This window comes from Populus euphratica, unplaced genomic scaffold (assembly GCF_000495115.2).
Source record: "Populus euphratica unplaced genomic scaffold, PopEup_1.0 scaffold158.1, whole genome shotgun sequence".
Taxonomy (NCBI): Eukaryota; Viridiplantae; Streptophyta; class Magnoliopsida; order Malpighiales; family Salicaceae; genus Populus; species Populus euphratica.
The window spans coordinates 318,319-340,060 of record NW_011499913.1 but is presented as its reverse complement, the minus strand read 5'-3'; the positions used below and the strand labels follow the sequence as shown (position 1 = coordinate 340,060).

At 31.8% G+C, this 21,742-nt stretch overlaps 2 protein-coding genes across 4 annotated transcripts; one reads left to right on the top strand and one right to left on the bottom strand.

The window, feature by feature from the left end:
* Window positions 1-206: 206 nt before the first annotated feature.
* LOC105134189 (rab proteins geranylgeranyltransferase component A 2-like) lies at window positions 207-7,655 on the bottom strand. 3 transcript variants are annotated; one of them, XM_011038509.1, is made up of 11 exons: window positions 7,466-7,655; window positions 6,508-6,601; window positions 4,497-4,939; window positions 4,255-4,377; window positions 3,818-3,917; window positions 3,416-3,454; window positions 3,071-3,314; window positions 2,910-2,985; window positions 1,864-2,056; window positions 977-1,057; window positions 207-698 (listed from the first exon to the last, which is right to left on the bottom strand). In XM_011038509.1, the coding sequence occupies exons 3-11, from the start codon at window positions 4,727-4,729 to the stop codon at window positions 603-605; spliced, it is 1,185 nt and encodes a 394-aa protein (XP_011036811.1). In that variant the 5' UTR covers window positions 4,730-4,939; window positions 6,508-6,601; window positions 7,466-7,655; the 3' UTR covers window positions 207-602. The 3 variants fall into 3 exon arrangements, with proteins under 3 accessions (XP_011036811.1, XP_011036814.1, XP_011036812.1); XM_011038512.1 differs by lacking the exons at window positions 6,508-6,601; window positions 7,466-7,655 and having other exon boundaries at window positions 4,582-4,646; XM_011038510.1 differs by lacking the exons at window positions 6,508-6,601; window positions 7,466-7,655 and having other exon boundaries at window positions 4,468-4,556.
* Window positions 7,656-12,564: 4,909 nt separating this feature from the next.
* LOC105134190 (cytochrome P450 76A1-like) lies at window positions 12,565-15,939 on the top strand. Its single transcript, XM_011038513.1, has 2 exons — window positions 12,565-13,580; window positions 15,168-15,939. The coding sequence occupies exons 1-2, from the start codon at window positions 12,663-12,665 to the stop codon at window positions 15,801-15,803; spliced, it is 1,554 nt and encodes a 517-aa protein (XP_011036815.1). The 5' UTR covers window positions 12,565-12,662; the 3' UTR covers window positions 15,804-15,939.
* Window positions 15,940-21,742: the final 5,803 nt, after the last annotated feature.

Sequence of the window (21,742 nt, the reverse complement as noted above, 5' to 3'; positions counted from 1 at the left end):
AAAAAATATTATTTTAAAACATTTCTAAATAAAAAATATTTTAAAAAACAAACACTCCCACTTAACCATGTCCCACTTGACCATGAGTATATTACAAACAGAAAATGAGGTTCACAGTGCATTGAGCTGCCAAGGGCAACCCATGCTGTTCTTAGAATGTTAGCAGGCTGCGCATGATATGATGTCAATGGATCAAAGAACAAAGATAACGAGCAAACTAATAATTGTTGAAATCAACATATATCAACTGATACAGATTCACTTGTCATGTTTACAAACAAGTATTTTAACTCTATCATCAGGTTTTCATGTAACAATGATCTCTCTGATGAGTTTTTTCATGTTTTACAACAAATAGTTGCTTGAAAAACCAAGCATCTCTGAATTTTTGAAGTTCTCAAAACAGGAAACGTGTGTAGTAGCATCACATTTGTTTTCCCCTCAATTGCTTTAACAAATAAGCATAGAGCTTCATAAACCACTCGATGCCACCACAACTACAACGCACCAGGTGCATAATGCCCGGGTAATTGCTGGCAGAGATAGGGAAGTGATTGAATACAGCAGCATAATTAGCAAACTGATCCAGCACAGCATTATATCTAGGTCTCTAGAGTGAGTCCAATATCACCCTCGGAATTCTGAGGTGGAGTTGTCTCTGGGAAATTTTCTTCATTTGGATACATCTCCTGAAAGAGCTGTCAAGTAGAAGCACTAGTATTGAATTCTCAGTAGGCCAAAAAGAGATCATGAAACAATCAACAAGAGACATCTGTGAGTACACAATGTGATCCAGTAAGCATGCATATTGGCTTGTGGTTGTTGAATCACTGACATTCATTTTCCTATTTAACAACTTGTTGGATGGGAAATAAAAGAGAAAGCAGGAATATACTCAAGTGATGATATAGAGAAATTAGGCATTTAGGATAATGGAACCTGAAGCATCATAAACGTTAAATAGAGGATAACATACCTTCAAAGCTGCATCTAATACATCATTGTAATTCAGATTTCCATCGGGCATGGGAGCAAAGTTGATAGAATCAAATTGACCCTGAAACAAAAGAGATGGCATACCAATATCAACCAAAATGCATGCATATCTATATACATCATCACTTTTCAAAAAAATTACATATTTACTCAAGCAACATTTAATAAAAGAATGTCAATCCAACTCAAGGTCATAGATTTACAGGAGTTGAAGCAAGCAAGAGTTAATAACCTACTGAATCCATTAAAGCACACCCATTCATTCAGCTTAAAAATGATCATAGGATCTAGTTAGGAAAGTTAAAATGGATCGAAGCTGGTCTCTAATGTGAGTTCGGGATTGATTTGATTGATGTCAGTGGCAGAAAAAAGAAAGATGAAGCAGGAGATCATTGAGCAACAGCTCATAGTTGAACTGAAGGGACTCGTAAGTGACCTGCTGAGACAACTTTGATGGACTCAACACACCCAAAACAAGTACAGGAAGAAGAAAATAGAGGCAGCTGGAACATGCAAGGAAGAAATTCAATAAAATCTAGAAAATAAATTGAAGGAGGGAGGGAGATTCAAGAGAGGAAGGGAACACGAGGGCAGCAGCAATCAGGTTCTAAAACATCCAGATAGGCAGGCACGTGCCAGAAGAGAAGTAACCTTAAGCTTTTATGATGAGGCACCCTATGTACTAAGCCCTACATGTGACTTAGTGTAAGCTGAACTTGAAACTACAACACATAAGATAAAATTAAACTGCAAGTTCTAAACACGAATTCTAATAACCCCCCACTTGTGTGCATGAGCATATATGTGTGTGCTTGTGCACACATGAGATGCTAATAGTAAGAGACAAAAGTTCAAGAGGTAAAGCACCGTAGACATCTCCTGCATATACAACCCGCTCCAAATGACAGTGGGTTTCTCTTCAGTAGTCTCACTCTGAACTGTGGAACTGATTTCAGAATTTACAGGATCAGGACAAGTCAGAAGGGCATTCATAGCCGCATTTAGTAACCTCTTCCCTTGTATGGCATCATCACACAAAGCTGAAAGATAGAGCACAAACCTGAAACAAATAATCAGAGAAATTGTTAACTCAAGGATCACATATTCATTCAAGAGGCAGGGGGTTACTGTACTATAAGTAGTAGTAGTTCTCAATGAATGAATAAGACATCCATTATTATCACCTTAATGATGCCACGGGTGTGGAAACATTCTGAAGAACAAAACCATAAATAATTTGATGTGTATTATCTCCTTGTAATGGTTTTCATCCCAAGCAGGATCTACAAGGCATTGGCTAGATGTAATCCTTGACCTCAAAAATCTTTGGATTGAAGCAGGACTTCAAAGGATAAATAGCAATAGCTGTCAAAGAACCATCTCACCTAAAAGCTTAAATTATTAGGTGAGGTCTCACGATATGATTTATATTATTCTTTAACACACCCCCTCAAATGAAAGCCCTTTGGGCTTGAAACTTGCACAGACCCACATTACTTTGTGCTTAATTTTTATCAAATAAATGGGGATGGTGAGATTCGAACTTGAGATCATTTTATTAAGGCTCTGATACCATATCGAAGAACCATCTCACCTAAAAACTTAAGCTATTAGGTGAGGTCCTAGGATATGATTTATATTATTCTTTAAGAATAGCACTACAAAAGTTTCAAAAGACAACAAACTGAGATTCAAAATTTCTACTAGCTACCTTTCCAACTTGTCATGGTTAATATATGTATTTCTAAATGTATTAGTTATTTGGAACTCTCTCCAAAAGAGTCCACATAAATCCAGAAATGGGGTGAGCACAATTACTTATGTCACAAATGCAGTCCTAACAGGTAGTCAGCAGTAGAATCAGAAGTCAAGGAAAGTAAAAACATAAAAGAAAGTGGTTGGTGGTAACTCACATGCCCAAAGGACAAACAGCCAAGTTGCCACTTATTTGGAGAGCTCGAATTGATGTAATCTGTTCAGGGTACAGGGCTAGACAAAAGGGATAAGAAGTTTGAACCGTATGATTCCTATAAACTCAATAAGGAACAGAAATGAAACTATATGCTGATCTTACATCGAGGGGGGTATATAACCAGAAGATTAGATGCATCTGGCATCAAGGAATTTTGTGTGATGCATATCCCTCTGGCCACCTTCCCTTTAACATCTCTGGTGCTCAAAAAGCTAAAACTTTCATGCAGAAGATCTGATGGAGAGGCTGATGGTGAGGCAAGTGTAAAGGATGGATCCAGAACCAGCTTCTGGCTAAATATGTCCTGGCCAGAAGCCAATCGAACACCTTTGTAACTCCCACTATCCTGGAAAAAAAAAAGTTGAGGATAATTCATTTGCCCTAACAGGTGACTATATCATTCTATGCTGTCCATGTATTAAACGAATTATAGGCATATTTTAGCACCTTTTCCATAAGTAACGCAGTCACTGGCATTCGTAGAACCTGTATGACAGAAGTCTCGAAAGCAGGTGAGCATGTTAGCTTGACAAAGCAACACTGTTTTTGTCCACTTTATAACAAAGTTCTATAGTATAATAGGTAAACATTATTTGCAATTTTTTTATGTTCCCGCAAAATATAAGGAAAAATAGCACAAGTACACCTGTGACCATTCTTGTGAAAATCAAGTAACACCCAAGTATCTAAAGCAGCAGAACAGATCAAACAGTGTCAATCACATTTAGGAACAAGTTACTTACACAACACATGCACAAAAGCAAATATATCACATTTAACTATTAACCAAAAATGATAGTTCATATTTCACCAACAGAAAGAAGCCACAGTTTCTTTCAGTGAACTTACGTAAATGCAACCACTGACAGCAGAGCGTCGGCTAAAGGCTTGTGGCAGTTCTCCTTGACCATAAATGGGATAAATTAGGGCCCCAGAAGCATTTGTAAACCTGAAAGGAGCAAGAATTATAAACAACAAACTTAAAGCAAATCGATGTAAATTGCTTAACTAATACAACATTCCAAGCCATAAATCAAGGTTAGATTTTTAGTTGCCAGTACAGAACTAGAACTCAAAACATTTTCCCCCTCTTTATCTGCTCCTAACCCTACACTTTCAGTGGTGTTCAATAATGGAAGGAAAAATAATATAATCTTGTAGTTAACACAATATGTGTTTCTGATCAAGATATCATACAAGTCGCAAGTGCAGCTCTATAGCACCCATCTAAATTTTAAACCAGAGAATAACTGCTTCACTATAAAACAGAATAAACAAGAATTAACCTCCCAACTGATGACTGGTATAGAGCCAAACGATCTATTCCATCTTTAGTCTTGAGCAAATTTTGGCAAACCCCCATGTCATCTTGATCATAATCTGCCATAGCTATAGCATACAGAATAATCCTGCAGACGAGCAGACATAACCAAAATTCCGTAAACTTTAGACCAAACAGGGAAACAAAACGCACAAATAACAAATAAACTCTTGCTAACTGATAGAGAAAGGCAACAGCAGTCTGTACGATCTAATCTTTGGAGGCAACCGCATTTTTGACAAGTACTCAACAAATGGCCTCTCCAAATCCTCATCTGAAATCTTCGTCTTACCTTCCTCTTCATCATTACCATTCCCATCATTACCACGAGAACCTGCCGCCACTGTGGCAACCAAGTGCCCTTGCACCAGCTTGAAAAACCTCATCAACTGATTCTTTTCCATCAGAGTGGACCGAGAGAGAGGAGTAATGGGACCCATAGAATGGATTGGTGTCAAGATGAAGGACAGTTTTTCCAGAAGCAGAAGCTGCAGCAGCAACAATGCATTCTGCTAAACCAGTGCCCACAGCAATCAGGTCGAAGGTGGTTGGTTCAATTTGCGGGTATGGTGAGGGCTCACTCATGGTAGCACTGGAGAGGAACAGTAGATTTACTGCTGTAAGTGAACAATTGAGTAGCTAAAAATCACCTGGCACAAGAAGCAAGAGAAAACAAAAAAAAAATTGTGTTATCAAGTATGATCAACAAGTGAAGTTTTTGCACTTTCTTTTAATATTTGAACACCAGCAATAATAACGTGGAATTACTTATATATCTTAAAGATCTGAGGTTTTTTATGGCATTTCGCTATTCATATTCATTGGATCAAATGACTTTAAATTTTTTCAAAAAACAAATTGTGGCGTCGTCCACCCCATATCCAATAAAAAAAATCCAGAGCCTACGCGTGCAAGTCCTTGCTAAATGGGCCAAGCAGGCTGGCTTGGTTTGCATCCAACTATGCCTGGCCTTTACCTTTTTCTCTCTAAATTTGATTTATTAATTGATGCTTTTTTTTTTTACATGTATTTTTTCAAAAATATTTTTTATTTATATTTAAATTAATATTTTACTTTGTTTATATAAAATCTTTCAAATGACTAATATTTTTTAGTTATCTTACATGTATTTTATTTTCAAAAAGATTATTCTACTTCATGTGTATTTTTTATATATATATATATTTAATATAGATAAAAATATTCATAATTTTTTATAGTGCGAGTCAAATAGGAATCACATGCTCTACTTTAAAGACTTTTGCTGCACCTTTTTGGTCTTGTAGCTCTAAGGTTAATCCCTTTTTCTATAGAAATTTCATTTTTAAGTCAATGTTTTTTAAAAAATAAATACTGTACTTTAGAATTAATGGTTGATTTTAGCCCATCATTTCATTTTCCCTGTTAGCTTTGTGCTTTCTTCTACTGCCCTTAATTTTATTGGCAATCAACTCCTTTTGTAGTGCACCACCGCCTCTTCTTTACTGCCGTAAAACAGAGAGAGCGAGACACAGAGACAGAGAAGACAAAGAAAGGTAACCGAGAGAGAAGGCAAGAAAGCGATGGAGATAGGAAAAGACAGTATGGTAAGAATTATATTTTTAGTATTTGTGATAATTTTATAGTATTAAGTTTGAGTTTTATTGACTAATCTGTGTGGATTCGTTTTTATAAAACTTTATTACAGGATGTTAAGATTTGGGTGAATATATATGCATTGATTTTGATTTATAGTTCTTGAGAAACTAACTAGGACTCGTTATTCAGTAGAGTTGATTGCTTAAAGATGAACTTGAGAATGGAAAATTTGTGAACCATTGATGACCTTAAGTTCAAAGGATATATATAAATTGTAGAGTTCTATCAAGAAGCAAGAAGAAACAAGAAACTCAAATCCTGGTTATGGCCACCGAGTTTAGAGGCTGTGAATCAGAGATGACGATCAAATTATATTATGGTCTCCAGTGTTTAAAAATGTTACTATCCACTTCTTAATTTGATCGGATAGTAATATTTTTATAGAGGCTGTGAATCGGATAATAACATTTTTAGACAGGGAATAGTCTTGTAAATGTTTTTCGAAAACCAGTGACAAAAAGCAGATCAAGTCTAGAAGGCATTCGATATGCATGAAGGTGCAAGGTCTAGGAAAATGATCGCAACAGTAGGCAGAAATAAAAAAAGATTAGGCAGAACAAATGAGAAAAAAGCAGCAGACCTTAACTCTCGACTTCCTTTTCAGGTGATGCCTCATTCAGAAACCGCTTATTCACACTTTTTTCCCTTGTTGGGGCCATGGAGGACCTATCTATCTGAAACAATCAATGAACAAATTAGCAACACCAATTTGCTTAAAGCTTTAACATGGACATTAATAACCATCAAAATTCACAACATACATTACATTAATGATAAGAATATAAAACACTTGGCAAAGCAAGAAGATCTTCCACCCCAGAATTTGAAACATAATACACAATCCAAATATTAAACTTTTTTCCTTTTTGTTTTTGGTTCTTCGGATACTTAAACTCGAGTTAGAGTTTACTAATCTGCACTAATTGTGGAAAATATTTTCCCCACTCATATTATATTTAAAACCTCGGTTAAAACCCATCACAAGTATTCAACTTTTACAACATTACCAAAATCACATCATTTTATCAAAGTATCAAAAGAAGCAATATACATATATGAAAAAAAATTCAAATCTAGCAAATAGAAACAGAGGAATCACAACAAAATACGCAATCTATTACAGAAACACTTCAAAAGAGAATCGAAAGGAAAAAAACCACCCAGTGCCATCACCATACATCACAGTTTTCAACAAAAACACAAAAAAAGACCCCCCAAATTTCAAATTTTCAGAATTTTTTTAAACGAATTTCAGAAAAAACTAAAATAATTGAAAAATAAACCCCCCAAAATTGAAAAAAAAAATCAAATTCAAAACATCACCAAAACCCAAAATTTCAAATTTGACTAAAATTCAAGCTACAATTCAAAACCCATCTCCAAAATCCCCTAAAAAAACAACGAAGACGAATAAAAGTAACAAAAAACCAAAATTCGAAACCAAAAAAAATAAAATTTTCCTTGTAAAACCCCCAACAAAAATCTCAAAATTACTCCTCTAAAAACCCTAATTCACAGATCCGAGACTATACACTTACAGATTCAGAGTAATTGATATCTGGATATAAATCATACAGTGAAACAAAGGGCTGTGAAGCGAGAAATATGCAAGCTTTATGTATTATATAGAGAAGGGTTTTCTAGAGAGAGAATAAAAGAGAGTTTTCGAAGTTATGAAAAAGAGAAGCGCTTTTAGAGAGAGAACGAGACAGGTTGCCGCGAAACTTGAATACAAAGGTGAGCTGGCCAATCAGATTTTTCTCTGTTTATATATTTTTTTTATTTTTCTTGTGTTGTACAGTTTTGTTTTTGTTGATCACCGTACACGTTGGTGAGTGATTGTATGGTATGATCTTGGGGTTACTGGTTGGGGTTTGAAGTGATAATTATAGCAGATTGAATTTATAATCCAAATTTTTTGTTGTTTGTTGTGGGAATGGCCTTTGAATTTATGGGTATTTGCATATGGTTACCAAAAAGTTCGAGAATAATGGGCCTCAAAGTTTTTTTATTGAGAGATGGTCCTTCATTCAAACTTGTGCGCAATTTTTAGCTCCGGCACTTCCTTTGACTTGCTTTTAAATTTAGATCAAGAGTTTCATAAATTTATTTAAATTAATTTAATATAACATTATTTTAAAATTTTTTTTAAAAAATTGAATGATATCATTTTAAAAAAATAAAATAAAAAATTAATTTTTAACAAAGTAGCATGTTGCTCACTAATTTGATCAAATTTTAATCAAGTCAACTTTCATGTGATTTAATTTAAAACTTAATCTAAACTAAGTTTTTTATTTAATTTGTGCACAAAGTTATTAAAATTAATTCGGACAAAGATCCGAGTTACAAGTTAAGCAGATTAACTTAAGTTAATTTAAAGTGAAGTTGTTTTATTTTTTAAAATAAAATAATTTTTTTTTAAATCAAATCAAATTTTAATTAGATTGTAGATAAACTCGTTGGGTCAATCAATTTAATTTATATCTAGTTTAATTTTAAACTTGATCTCAGTTAAATCTTAAATTAGCAATTTAGTCTCAAATTAGTAATTTAGTAAGTTGAATTTATAGGTAGAAAGAGGGATAGATCAGATAAAATTAGTTATTCAAGCTTATCAAATTAACTATTTGTAATCACTATGCTTAATATATGGATCATAGGGAGTTTATATGGTAAAATTGTATAACCAGCACCTAGTTATTTGCGGTGAAGTTTAGGTTAAGTTGAATTCGGAAGATTGATTTGGTTTAAAAGGAAAAGATATTATCAAATCAAGATAAAATCAATATTAATGCAAGAATCTTGAAAATGTTATGTTTTATTTATTTTCTAGTAGCATTTATTTCTCAACAATCTGCAAAAATACTAGCCTAAAATATCAACTTCTTATTTTGTGAAAGTTATTGTTAAATATAGTGTTTTTTAAAAGTATTTTTAATTAAAAATACATTAAAATAATATGTTTTAGATTTTTTTTATTTATTACATTAACACATTAAAATTATTAAAAAATACTTCAAAATATCTTCTTTTTTTTTTCAGGTGAAAGATAAATTTAAAAGATTTTGAAACACATAAACAAATGGGATGCCAAGCCAAACAGATACCTGTTATTAAACTAATAAACTCTTCCCTAAATTTATTTGCCTTCAACATCTATACTCGTAAAAGAAGAGAAAGGAGACCAATGGCACCAGGCTCAAACTCTTCGCTCCTTTACCATCCTCAGCATTTTCAGCCCTGCTTTGTTACAGACCACTCTCTTTGTCAATGTCAATAGGAACCTATTTTCAGGGGAAAAAAATAATAATTATAAGCTAATTCATTTTTCTTTTTTTTTTCCCATAACAATCATAATTATTATTAAATTCATCAATAAAAAAATTTACTGATCTGTTACCTTTTCAATCAATAAAGTTAAGATCCCATTTGGACCAAGATCAGCATGGTAAAGTGACCAACAAGCAATTTTGTCATCAACTTTGAAGTCACTTTTCACAAGAACTTTCAGCCCAAGCAATCTTTTCCAATCGAAAAATCTTGATTGCCCCATCATAGTTTATTGTCACCCAAATCTTATTGCTGGGTGGTGCGTAGATCTCGATTTCTAGCCCTCTGATGCCAATTTCATCGAGCATGGGTTTTGGTAGACTTGTTAAGAAGCTTTTTGAATCTCCAACAAGAGCTAAACCTAGCATGTCATCTTGAGTCATGGTTTTTGTGAATGAATATTTTTGTTCCCCACCAACGGGTAGTAGTGTTGAATCCGGTTAGGTTGAGGAGTAGCCATGTTCAATATTAGATTTTTGTTCTATTTTAATTTTAATTTTATTTTTTAATATTAAATTTGATAAAGATTGAATTTTATAATTTATTTATAGGTTATCATGATCTAATAAATTTGTATATACGGAAAAAAAGAAGATTATAATTGCAATAAATTAATGAATGGAATGAAATTGATTAAAGGAAATGCTGCTGTTACATTTTCAATAAGTAGACTGAAGTTACCACCTAGGTCATGGCAACACACCCAACAAGCAATGTTGTCACCAAACTTCAAAATCGCTCTCCTTAACGATGCAAGCCCATAATCATTTTCCTGCAATTTGAAGCTCTTGCTTTTACTTTCATGGTAAATGGTCACCAATCTTTGATCTGGTGGATGCATCCTGGTTTGCAATATTCTCTTGTGACAATTTGATTGCAGATTGGTGTTGGTACGTAGATTAGCTGAGTGATCATTTGAATCTCCAAGAAGAGTAAAGTCTCTAGCATGTCCTCTTGAATCAAGGTTTTTGTGAATAAATGTTTTAGTTCCTCATCAGTTGGAAGTGGTTGCACTTCCATGTTCTTGATCTGTTCCTGCTCCTAACCCTTGTACGAATCACCTTGATGAATGTAATCTAAGGCTGCTAGTGATTAATGAATTTTGAGAAGACCTACGCATGGATGAATTGGCGTAGCGAGCATAATGCATGATCGATGAATTAGATGTGGAAAAACAAAACGAATTTCTTCCCTGTGACCTTAGCTAGCTAGTCATGGGGGAATTCTATTTACCACTATGGTTCATAAGAGCTGCCATGGCAAATAAACAGGGGCGGAGCTAGGAGCTTTACTAGGAGAATTATTTTAGATGATGCATATGGATTTGGGACCGCAGGAGGGGACTACATAAGTCAATCAATTTATGCAACATAAGTTAACCAATTCACCTAACATATAAGATAATGTTGATGGCTATGGGACCTAGCCGATGGATCTGAATTATTGTATATCTTAGCTGAGGTGGTGAGGTTTTGGAAGATTTCATCCATCAAAATCAAAATCAGATTCACCATGCATGCATACATCACCATCTATAATATTTGTTATTATAGACAAAGAATATCACAGTAAATAGAAAAGAAACAATCACACAATACAATAATTTTATACAGTACGAATGCGCCTGTATCCACAAGCAAAGAGAGATTTCTTACTATAATCAAAACCAATAAAAGTTTTGAAAAAAAAAATCTCAAAAATATATTTAGGCCAATCCGATCCTCGCAGCACGCTATGAATTTCTCATGCTTGCTATCTTTTTCGAACACAAGAATGTGCATGATTATGCTTAGAAAAACCTAGGCCTAAATACGTATTTACAGAAAATATGTTTTAGTTCTGATGGTTTGAGGATTAGTAAAATACTAGTCTTATTAAAGTTTTTTTTCTCTAGACAAAACAATAATAAATTTATAAAGTTTTCACTGTTTAATGCGTGACATCTTCATATAATAAAAATTTGAACTCGTACACATTTCAATAGAAATCCATAAGAAATTTAATTACTAGAAGAAGACAAAAGTACTAAACTAATTAAATACCGACCACATCAAACACACAGGCACACACATTTGTTCCCTTTTAACCACCTTAGGATCTACAAACTTCTTAATTACTTTTGTCATCCTTTAAGAACATATTGACATTTACCTTTTTAATTAGTCTGATTTTGATTTGGATGCATTAGAATGCACGTAATAAAAGAAATATTATTGGTTTTTCATCTAAAAAATTTAAAATTTAAATTTAAAATATTTTTTTGACAAAATATTATAATTTTAATAATTAAATGATCAGTTTAATTTTTATAACTCCATATTTTTTATATTTAAAATCAAATCAACATAGCTAATAATAAATTTATGAAAGTTTTAAATTAAAAGAATTCATATATAAGATTGCATTAAAAAATAATATAAAATCATCAGTAAAGCTCTTAACTTCACTTGAGAGATTGTATTTACGCAGTACTAGTTGCTTTCATGAGTGTTAATTGGCGGCTCCTTCCTTTTGCAGCCTCTAGCCTCTCGTAGTCTCTCCTTCTTCTCTTCCTTGTTCGTGGTCATGTTTCAATGAAATCTCTCGTCAGTTAAAGTGTAGGAAAAATAAAAAAGAGACGAAGCTTATCGTTTCTAACTTGAAATGCAAAAAAATACCTCAAAGGTTTGGAATTTAGACAAAGGAATCAAATTAGCTCCCTGCAAATTATGCATTGAGCATTTATGGGGTCAAATCTATAAAGCTAATCGAACTAAATTGATGTATTTGGATTTCATCAAGGAAATTGATGTATTTGGAATCAAATTAGTGGGACTAAGTCAATCAATTAATTCTTGCAGCATATAAGTTAATCAATCCACATATAACAAGAATATATGTCGATGGGTTAATTTGGGACCGCAGGAGGGATGGGGGACCAAGCCGATGGATATGAATTAAGTATAAGAAATTGAATTTATGCATTATTAGCTTCTTCTTCGTGGGTGATTTTGGCTGATTGGACGCTATTTCTTGTTTTTTTTTTTGGAGTCTAGAAATGTAATTATAGTTATTTTTAAAAAGAATTTTGTGTCGAAATGTATTGACATTATATATTTTTTTAAAAAAATTATTTTAAAATTAACATATCAAAATAATCCAAAACATATAAAAAATATTAATTTTTACAAAAAAATTTAAATTTTTAAAAAATATGGTTTGCACCATGTTCCTAAATGTTATTTTATTCTATTGCGTTGTGCCCGATATATATATACTGGTTTAGATTCCTATCTAAAGAAGACGAATACAAATTTTATGATCAATATACAATTTTTAACTTGACATGCTTGGAATTCTATATAAAATGAAGCCTACCTAGGGTACAAGAAACCAGCACTAGTTATACACACAAAGAAAGATATGGACTATGAAATTGCAGGTCTAGTTCTAGCAGTCTTGCTATGGGTTGCATGGGCAGTGGTGACTGAACGTCGTTACCGTCGTTCAGAGGAGCAAGGGCAGCTACCACCAGGGCCTAGACCATTGCCAGTGGTTGGCAACATCTTCCAGTTGGGTTGGGCACCCCACGAGTCCTTTGCTAAGTTGGCTCGTGTTCACGGTCCAATCATGACCATTTGGCTCGGGTCCATGAGTAACGTGGTCATTTCCTCGAGCGAAGTGGCTCGTGAGATGTTCAAGAATCATGATGCGGTGTTGGCTGGGAGAAAAATATATGAGGCTATGAAAGGTGATTTTGGCAATGAAGGGTCTATAATCACAGCCCAATATGGACCGCATTGGCGCATGTTAAGGCGCTTATGCACCACCGAATTCTTTGTGACTAGCCGCCTTGATTCCATGCAGGGTGCACGAACTAGGTGCATCGATGGCATGCTGCAATACATAGAAGATGGTAGCGCCAACGGCACTAGCGCTATTGACCTAGGGAGATACATTTTCTTGATGGCTTTTAATCTTATTGGCAACCTCATGTTTTCTAAAGATTTATTGGACCCAAAATCGGAGAGGGGAGCTAAGTTTTTTCAGCATGCAGGTAAGGTCATGGAGCTGGCAGGTAAGCCTAACATGGCTGATTTTTTGCCAATTTTAAGATGGCTTGATCCACAAGGTATAAGGAGGAAGACACAGTTCCATGTTGCAAGAGCCTTTGAGATTGCAGGAGGGTTCATCAAAGAAAGAACAGAGAGCATGCAAAAGGAAATTAATAGCAGAGATGACAAGAGGAAAGATTATCTCGATGTCCTTTTGGAGTTTCGTGGTGATGGCGTGGAGGAGCCCTCTAGATTTTCTTCAACAACGATCAATGTTATTGTCTTTGTAAGTTGCATCTCTTTTCCTTTGGTTCTGATCTCCTGTCCTATCTCTCACACATGCCACTAAGTAGACAAGTACAAGAATTATAATACAAATATACAAAATTAATAGACCTCAGCCACCAGCAAAATCTTTGCATGCATTTTTGTGTTTTTGTTCGGAGGCGGCGAAGCCTGTGTTAATATAATTGTCTTCCTAGTAATTAACATCTCGTTTGACATCTTTGTTATGCTCAGACCACTCTTAGTAAAGTCCACCCCGCTGGTAAGTTGACCTCCACCTTTGAGTTGAGTTGGCTTAAAAAAAAATTAAAATCAATTCAGATTGAACTTTAAAAGAAACTTTATTGGTAAATGTATATTAATTCGCCAATCCCGTGATCGGAGCCTTGTTCCGAATCAACTCCGTCTTATAACTATGGCTTGGACCATGGAAACTATGGTTCTAGATACATAGTGCAAATAAGAAACTATGTGATTATTGAGAGTGCAAAGTGCAATTAAACCATGTAAAACTAAAGAGTATAATTAAAGATTTGTTGGCACAGCTAGACATCTATCTATCAAGGAAGGGTTGAGAGAGCAATCGTATATTTTTGGTACACATCATTGCTTGCCAATAAAAAACAAGAAGAGGAGGATATCTGAGATAATTAATGCTGAAAAGATCGAATATCAAGATATTGTCTGGTCTGATAGTTTTTAACAATTTAAATAATTGATGAATTAATAACAATTACAAAAATTGATGAATTAAAAAAAGAAAATTGATGGTGGATCCCCTCTACTCTACTCCTTCAATAGATAATCATGGTTGGAGTACTGGGATTGAGGCGTGAAATATTTAAAATAAGGATACATCGTTAGTTTTATGTAAAATAATTTGTCTTGAGAAATATATATTTCATTTTTTTATTTTTTTATTGTTTGGTTATGTTAACAAAAATAAAAAAACAATAGAGATCATAATTTAATACCGAAGCTAATCTCGTAAAATGTTTTTTTTATCTCTTATAAACCGTGAGTTGTTAATTTCTAATATTTTAAGCTTATCTTTTCTTTACATAGAAAGAATTTTACATTAATCATTTATTTTAAAAAGAAATCAAACATAAAAGATGAATTTTTTTTATATAGAAACATGTTTACTTAAAAAATAATAATATAAAATAATGTTGATTGGATTCACTTAATAATTAAAAGTGTTTTTAAATAAATTTATCGAACCTAACCTAATTCGATTCCATGAATCAACTTAGAACCTAGTTGACTTAACTTGTAGTTTAAGTTGTATTTTAAAATAAAATCAAGTTGACTTGACTCGATTAAAACTTGATTTGATTTTTTATTAATCTATTTCTAAATAATATTATTTTAATTAATTTAAGTTAATTTATCAAATCTGTCATTTAAAATTTAAACTAGGTATATTATTTTTGTTTTTAAGTAATGTTCAAAAACAAAAAATTAATTATAATATTTATCTTAGGACCTAGTTTTTTTCCAAACCATAGTAAAGCAATTAATAGGAGAAAGTATACAAAATTAAATCGCTAACAAACTTAATTATTGTTATGATTTTTTCTTATAGGAAATGTTTACGGCAGGGACTGATACAACAACAAGCACATTGGAATGGGCCATGGCTGAACTTCTACGTAACCCTAAAGTACTGAAGACAGTCCAATCCGAGTTGAGAAGCACCATTGGCCCCAACAAAAAGCTCGAAGATAAAGATATTGAGAATCTCCCATACCTAAAGGCAGTCATCAGGGAAACACTAAGGCTTCACCCCCCTCTCCCTTTTTTAGTCCCGCACATGGCCATGAACCCTTGCAAGATGCTAGGTTATTACATCCCTAAAGAGACAACAATTTTAGTAAATGTGTGGGCCATTGGAAGGGATTCAAAGACTTGGGATGACCCTTTGGTTTTTAAGCCAGAAAGGTTCTTGGAACCAAACATGGTGGATTACAAAGGTCATCATTTTGAGTTCATACCATTTGGTTCTGGCCGTAGAATGTGCCCTGCCATGCCTCTTGCTTCTCGTGTACTTCCTTTGGCTCTCGGATCGCTCTTGCTTACATTTGATTGGATTTTGCCAGATGGCCTCAAGCCAGAGGACATGGATATGACTGAAAAAATGGGGATAACACTTAGAAAAAGTGTTCCCTTGAAGGTCATACCAACACCTTACAAGGGGTCATCACATCATTATGGGTTCTGAGTAGACATGAGATATTCTAAAATTTCTACTGGTATAACAATATGTAATTATAAAACGGGTGCAACAAATCAATCTTAGTATCTTGTTGATTTGAGACTTGATCCAAGTTATATTTCATTTTGAATTGATTTTTTTTTTCCAGACCTAGGCTGGGTCTTATATGTAAATTACAAAATGTTATATTAGTATTGTGTTTATATTTGATTTTTAATTTGGCGTGTGTATGTATAGTAATGTTTGTCTATATATAATCTAGTTATGGAGAAGTATTTTTTTTTTTTTTAATTAAGGGTGTGCTTAATATTGTGGTTTAACTTGTTTCAAACTAATTTTATTTTAAAAGGGTATTAAATTAATGTTTTTTAATGGTTTTGATGTATTGATGTTAAAAATAAAATAAAATAAAATAAAATATAATTTTAATGCATTTTTAATTGAAAAATACTTTTTAAAAAACACTTTGTATTGTATTAATAAACATACACTAAAAAGATTAATTAAAAAGATAAGATGTTGAATAATTAAGTAATCTTGGTTTTAATGATTAATTTATCATTAGATTGATGCTCGCGCTATGTTGTGGCTACATACAATTTTTCTAGTAATATTTTTAGATGTTGTAAACATGTTTTTCTAAAAAAAATCAAATTACTTGGGTTAAAGTCTTAACCAACTAAATAAGTTGGCTTTACTTAACTCATATGGATACAAAGAGAGGCAATGATAGCACGTATGTGCACACACACATATATACATATAAGCCATCATGATAACATGAAAAAAAAACTTTATCCAAGAATAAAATGATAATATAATTTATTTTTTAGCCAATTAAATATAGAAGGATGTAACAAGGTGAAAAAAGGATAAAAAATTGGTGTGAGCTATTTTGAACCAGCATAGTAGACATGTAATCTCAATATTAAGGGGTGAGATAGCTTGGATTAACTTGGAAAACCTGCTTCCAAGGTCATAAGACTGAGATAATTTAGTAAAAAAAAAATAAAAATAACCTCAAAGCCATTTTTCTTAAAAAAAACAATATTAAACAACAATACTGTAAAGAAAAATAAGAAAAAAAAGAAGATGTCATCCCCTATTAACTTTTCAAATTCATGAATCGAGTTATCATATCAGAAGCATTATACATGAAAAAATCATGAAGCCCAATCCCTAGGAAATAAAACGTTGAAGGATGACTTGAAAAAAATTAGACAAAAAAAAAGCAATTAAAATAATTAGGGTTAAAACCATAAGAAAAAAATAAATTAAATGGCAACAACAAATTTTCAATTTCAAAGCTAATTGAAAAGAATAAAAAATTAAAAAAAGTCAAAAAAATGAGGGAAAAAAATTATGCAATCAACTTGGATTGAAAGGTGGAATTAAAAACAATAATTTTTTTTTAATAAAAGATTCAATTAAAAAATTAAAACAATAAGGATCAAATTAAAAACAACAATACATGAGAAAAGAAACTGAACATGTAGAATTCTTTAAAGCATTTTTTTACATAAAAAATCTTAAATGTAAATAAAAAAACTTACGAATGCATCTAATTACATAAATCACAAATTATTTTTGTAAATAAATTTAAAAAAAAGCCATCGAAAATAAATAAAAATATAATTAGAAAAATTGACAAAAAATATAGATTAGAATATTTAATATCAAAATACTGGTTATTTATTAAATTATGTATAGTGAATATATTTATAAAAATTAATCTGTAACAGAAATTGACATACACACAAACTTATTAAATAAAATAAAAGGAAAAACATTTTATACAGGGTTGTAAATATTAAAAATATTATAAAACAATAAATGTTTTTTATTTTTAAAAATAAGTTTATAAAACATAAAAATATTTATAGATGAATCACATCAACTTCATAAAAAAAATTAAATACACTTAATATAATTAAAAAATAATCGCTATGTGAAAAAGGCTAAATAAGCCAAAACACATAAATAAGGGTTATTAATCAAAACATAAATGCAAGAATTATTTTTATAAATACATGTAAAAAATTAGTAAGTAAAAAAACAGAATATATATATAAAAAAAATGAGGCCTTGTGTTGCAGGCCTGGTAAGTTAGGCCTAGCGCCTAGCCCATAAAGAAAAGGCCCATGGGCGATCTTCTTCTTTTCCTTTTTTTTTTCTAAAGTTAATGGGATGAATGACGTGTTGTCTGCTCTATTCTTAACCAAAACAAATAAATGACTTGTCATATGTCTTGACAGATAATGAATCGACTATAATTGCCCAAAATGCAACTACTGTGGTGACAAAAAAAACGAGGCTCTCTGCCTTTCAATCAAAAACTTATTTTTCACCCAAAACACCTAAAAAACACTATTGGAACCTTGTTTAAACAATTCATAGCCTAAAACACACACAAAAAACCACCCTTAAATGCATAATTAATCCGAAACCAAAAATATTTTAAAGCTTATATATGTTTTTTATATGTATTCAAGGTAAGAAAATACATAATCTTAACTCTTCTTATTATATGAAACCATTTGACAAAAATATTGATCATTTTAGTGATTGAAATTGTCACAAACAACAATCTTTTCTTTTTAAGCTAGAATCTGGCGACTCCCCTCTCTACTCTACTGAAAAAGAACTAAAGAGAGAGGGAAAATGAGTTATGGTACCAAAATATAATGTTTAACAATCATAGGGATTGGCTACCTAATACCTTAAAAAATTAGGGAACTAAATGAACTTTTTAAATAAATTATAGACTTGCCACCTATGTTATCTGTATTTTTTACTTAAGTCCTTTCTTTCAATTCAACCCTCACTCCTAAAAACACATGGAATTGGGCTCCAATTTCAATTTAAAAAGGCTCAATTGTGAAAAGAAAAAGTTTAAGGATCAAGTGAATGTTTTTAATAAATTTTACTATTACAATTCACAATTAATTATGTAAGGATGAAAAGTAAAAAAAGGTACAATAAAAAAACCACACGCTTTAAATATCTTGTTGTTATAAAGTTTCTATCAAATAAATTTATATGTATATAAGGATGAAAAGTAAAAAAAGGTGCAATAAAAAAACCACACACTTTATATATCTTGTTGTTATAAAGTTTCCATCAAATAAATTTATATGTATATATTATATGTAATCTGATCTTTATGTTTATCTCAGCAAGGATTTGATTTGGAATAAAATCTCCTAAAATACATCATTGAATAATTAAAAGAGTTGATGCGTCATGCCTTTGATGTATCAAAATGAATTAGGACACTCTCCTTGCACAATCGAAATTAGTTAAGCAAATTAATATTTCTACTAGCTTATGATTAGAGAGATCACGCTAGTCCTCCAGTAAACATTGTTGAGTTAACAAAAAATTTATGGGATAATTTTTGATAGTTTATCGAGAAGAGAGGAGAGATAAATTTACCAAAAAAATTCAAGAAGAGAGAAAGTTTTTACGAGGTAAAGTCATATCACTACTACCTTAAATTTTAATATTTATAAATTAAATTTTAAGAGAAAAACTCAATAAAAATGGTTTCTATTTTCAGTGATGTAGGAAAACATAAATTAAATCTTAATTCATTTTAAATTTGATTCGACTTGATATTTTAGATCATTTAAAATATGTTTTATTGTTATAAATGAGTTTCTAAAGGTCCATAGTATTTCATTTTCGTATTCTTCTATGAAAAATGGTTAAAATATTTATTTTACTTGCTTTTAGTTTTTATAAAACAAACCATGTGTGTATATATATATATATAGTTTTTAAAAAATACATTTATAAGAAAAAATAATTTAGAGTAAAAAATTATATTTTTACTACAATATTTAAATTATTGCTTTTTTTATATTATTTTTTAACATAGTCTAAATAATCATAAAGTGCAAACTTGATGGGAAAAAGATTTCATAGGTCACACATGTTTAAAACACTTTCTTTGCTTAACCGAAAATTGTCATGCAAATTAATATTTCTATGAAAATCATCACTCCAAGATTGAATAAAAAGATTTCATACAATTTATACAGGGGGGTTAGGACAATAAAAATTATTGTTTTATATACATAAAATAAAATAAAATTTTAAGGTTTGGGCAAGTCAATCTTGTCTGTGGATTGATATCATGTTAATATCTAAATAGATTTTTTTTTTAAAAAAACTTAATCTTGATTGGACTTCAAGTTGACATGTAATTGAATTAACAAACGAAGCCAATTGTGTCCTTCTTTTTTTAAATGAAAACATAGAAATACAAAAAAATTAAAAAAAATTCTCTAATTTATTACTGCCATATCCTTTACCAAGAAAACTATGATGATGAAAATAAATCTATGCACCTCTCAATACAGGGAGCAGTACTGACTCCCTGCTTTCCTACACAACCATAAGCAACCTTCCTTTATCTATCAGAAGCCATATTTTGATCCTCCTCACCCAAAAACACATCAATTTAGGGCAATAAAGTGATCGTGAGTGAATTCAAATATAAAATAATCCTTACATTTTGAACTATATTAAGCATAGATCATGCAAGTGATTTTATTTTACTAATTGCTAATCTTTTGAACGAGCAAACTTGCTCTTCTTTGTCCATCTTCATCATGATAAACACACCAGCAGTCAATTTCATCATCCTCAACAAAGCCATTACTGGTGGCAATCTCCGTCCACCCAACCTTGCTTAGCTGCAAAGTCGATTGGCGACCATGACGCTGAAAACTCATAGAAGTATTGGCTGAAGCAGGTGTATAAAGCTTAACACTAGCTGATGAATTTTTAAGCTCAAGAAGGTGCTCCTTCGACCTTTTCCCCACCAAAATCAAGCCCAGCCAAAGATCACTATGAGTTAATTTCTTCCTAAATAGATAGTGAAATTCTCCATCTTTTGGATAATTCTCGATGAGGTTAAGCTGGGGTTCCGGATCTGCCATCTTTTCTGATTCCTAGCAAGCTTTTTGCAGGGTGGTTGGTGTGTGTGCTCATCATACATGTCTTGTCTGAGTACATTGAGAAAATCATGAAGGACACACTTACACATGCAAGTGATATGTAAAAACAGTTTTTGTTGCTTCGCTTCAGAGCACTGGTCATGAAAATTCACATTATATTTGTTTTTACTTTACTTGTGAGGGATTTTACCTTCATTTTTTTATATTAAAAAAGGCCATTTATGAATAAAATGATATTATTTTATTATTTTATTTTTTATGCTGATATGATCGGATTTAATTAGATTAATCATAAGTAAATCAAGATTGACGAGATGTATAATTTTTAGAATTAAATTGAATTTAATTCAGATTAGAATATGAATTATAAGTTTTCCAAATCATCCAGAATAAATTTAGCTCATGCTGAAGAACAAACAATTGTTTAGAACAAAGCTAGGAATAAAATCATAATTTTACATGCACAAATTATTAAGTTTTTCTTTCTTTTAAATTAACACTTGTCATTAAAAAAAAAGAAGATCTAGCAAACTAGAACAACCTGAAAAATACTTGAGAAAATAACATAGTTAATGGGTTGCGCTGTTATACTTTTTAATTTCCAGTATCGTAACCTAAAAATCAGAATACCTTTAGTAAATTACACTCAATCTTCATAATTTTTTTATATATTTTCAATAGGTCACTCTTGAAAACCTATTGTTTTTTTTTTTAAAATTATTTTGAGGTTATCTCCATGAAACAAATACATTGAAAATATTACTTGGCTGTAAAGAGCATTTAACAGAAAAATTCAGCAATCAAATTCCCTTGATCAAATTCTCTGGTCCAACTTCGCTCTCTCTGTCACAAATCCACTTTAAATAAGATCTCTTAATCAAAAATGCAAAACCTCACAGAGGATAGAAAAACTCCTATGTGTGTTTTTTTATCTGTGTTTCTCACCGTTGTTGACTCATGTAGGAAAGCAAATAACATCCA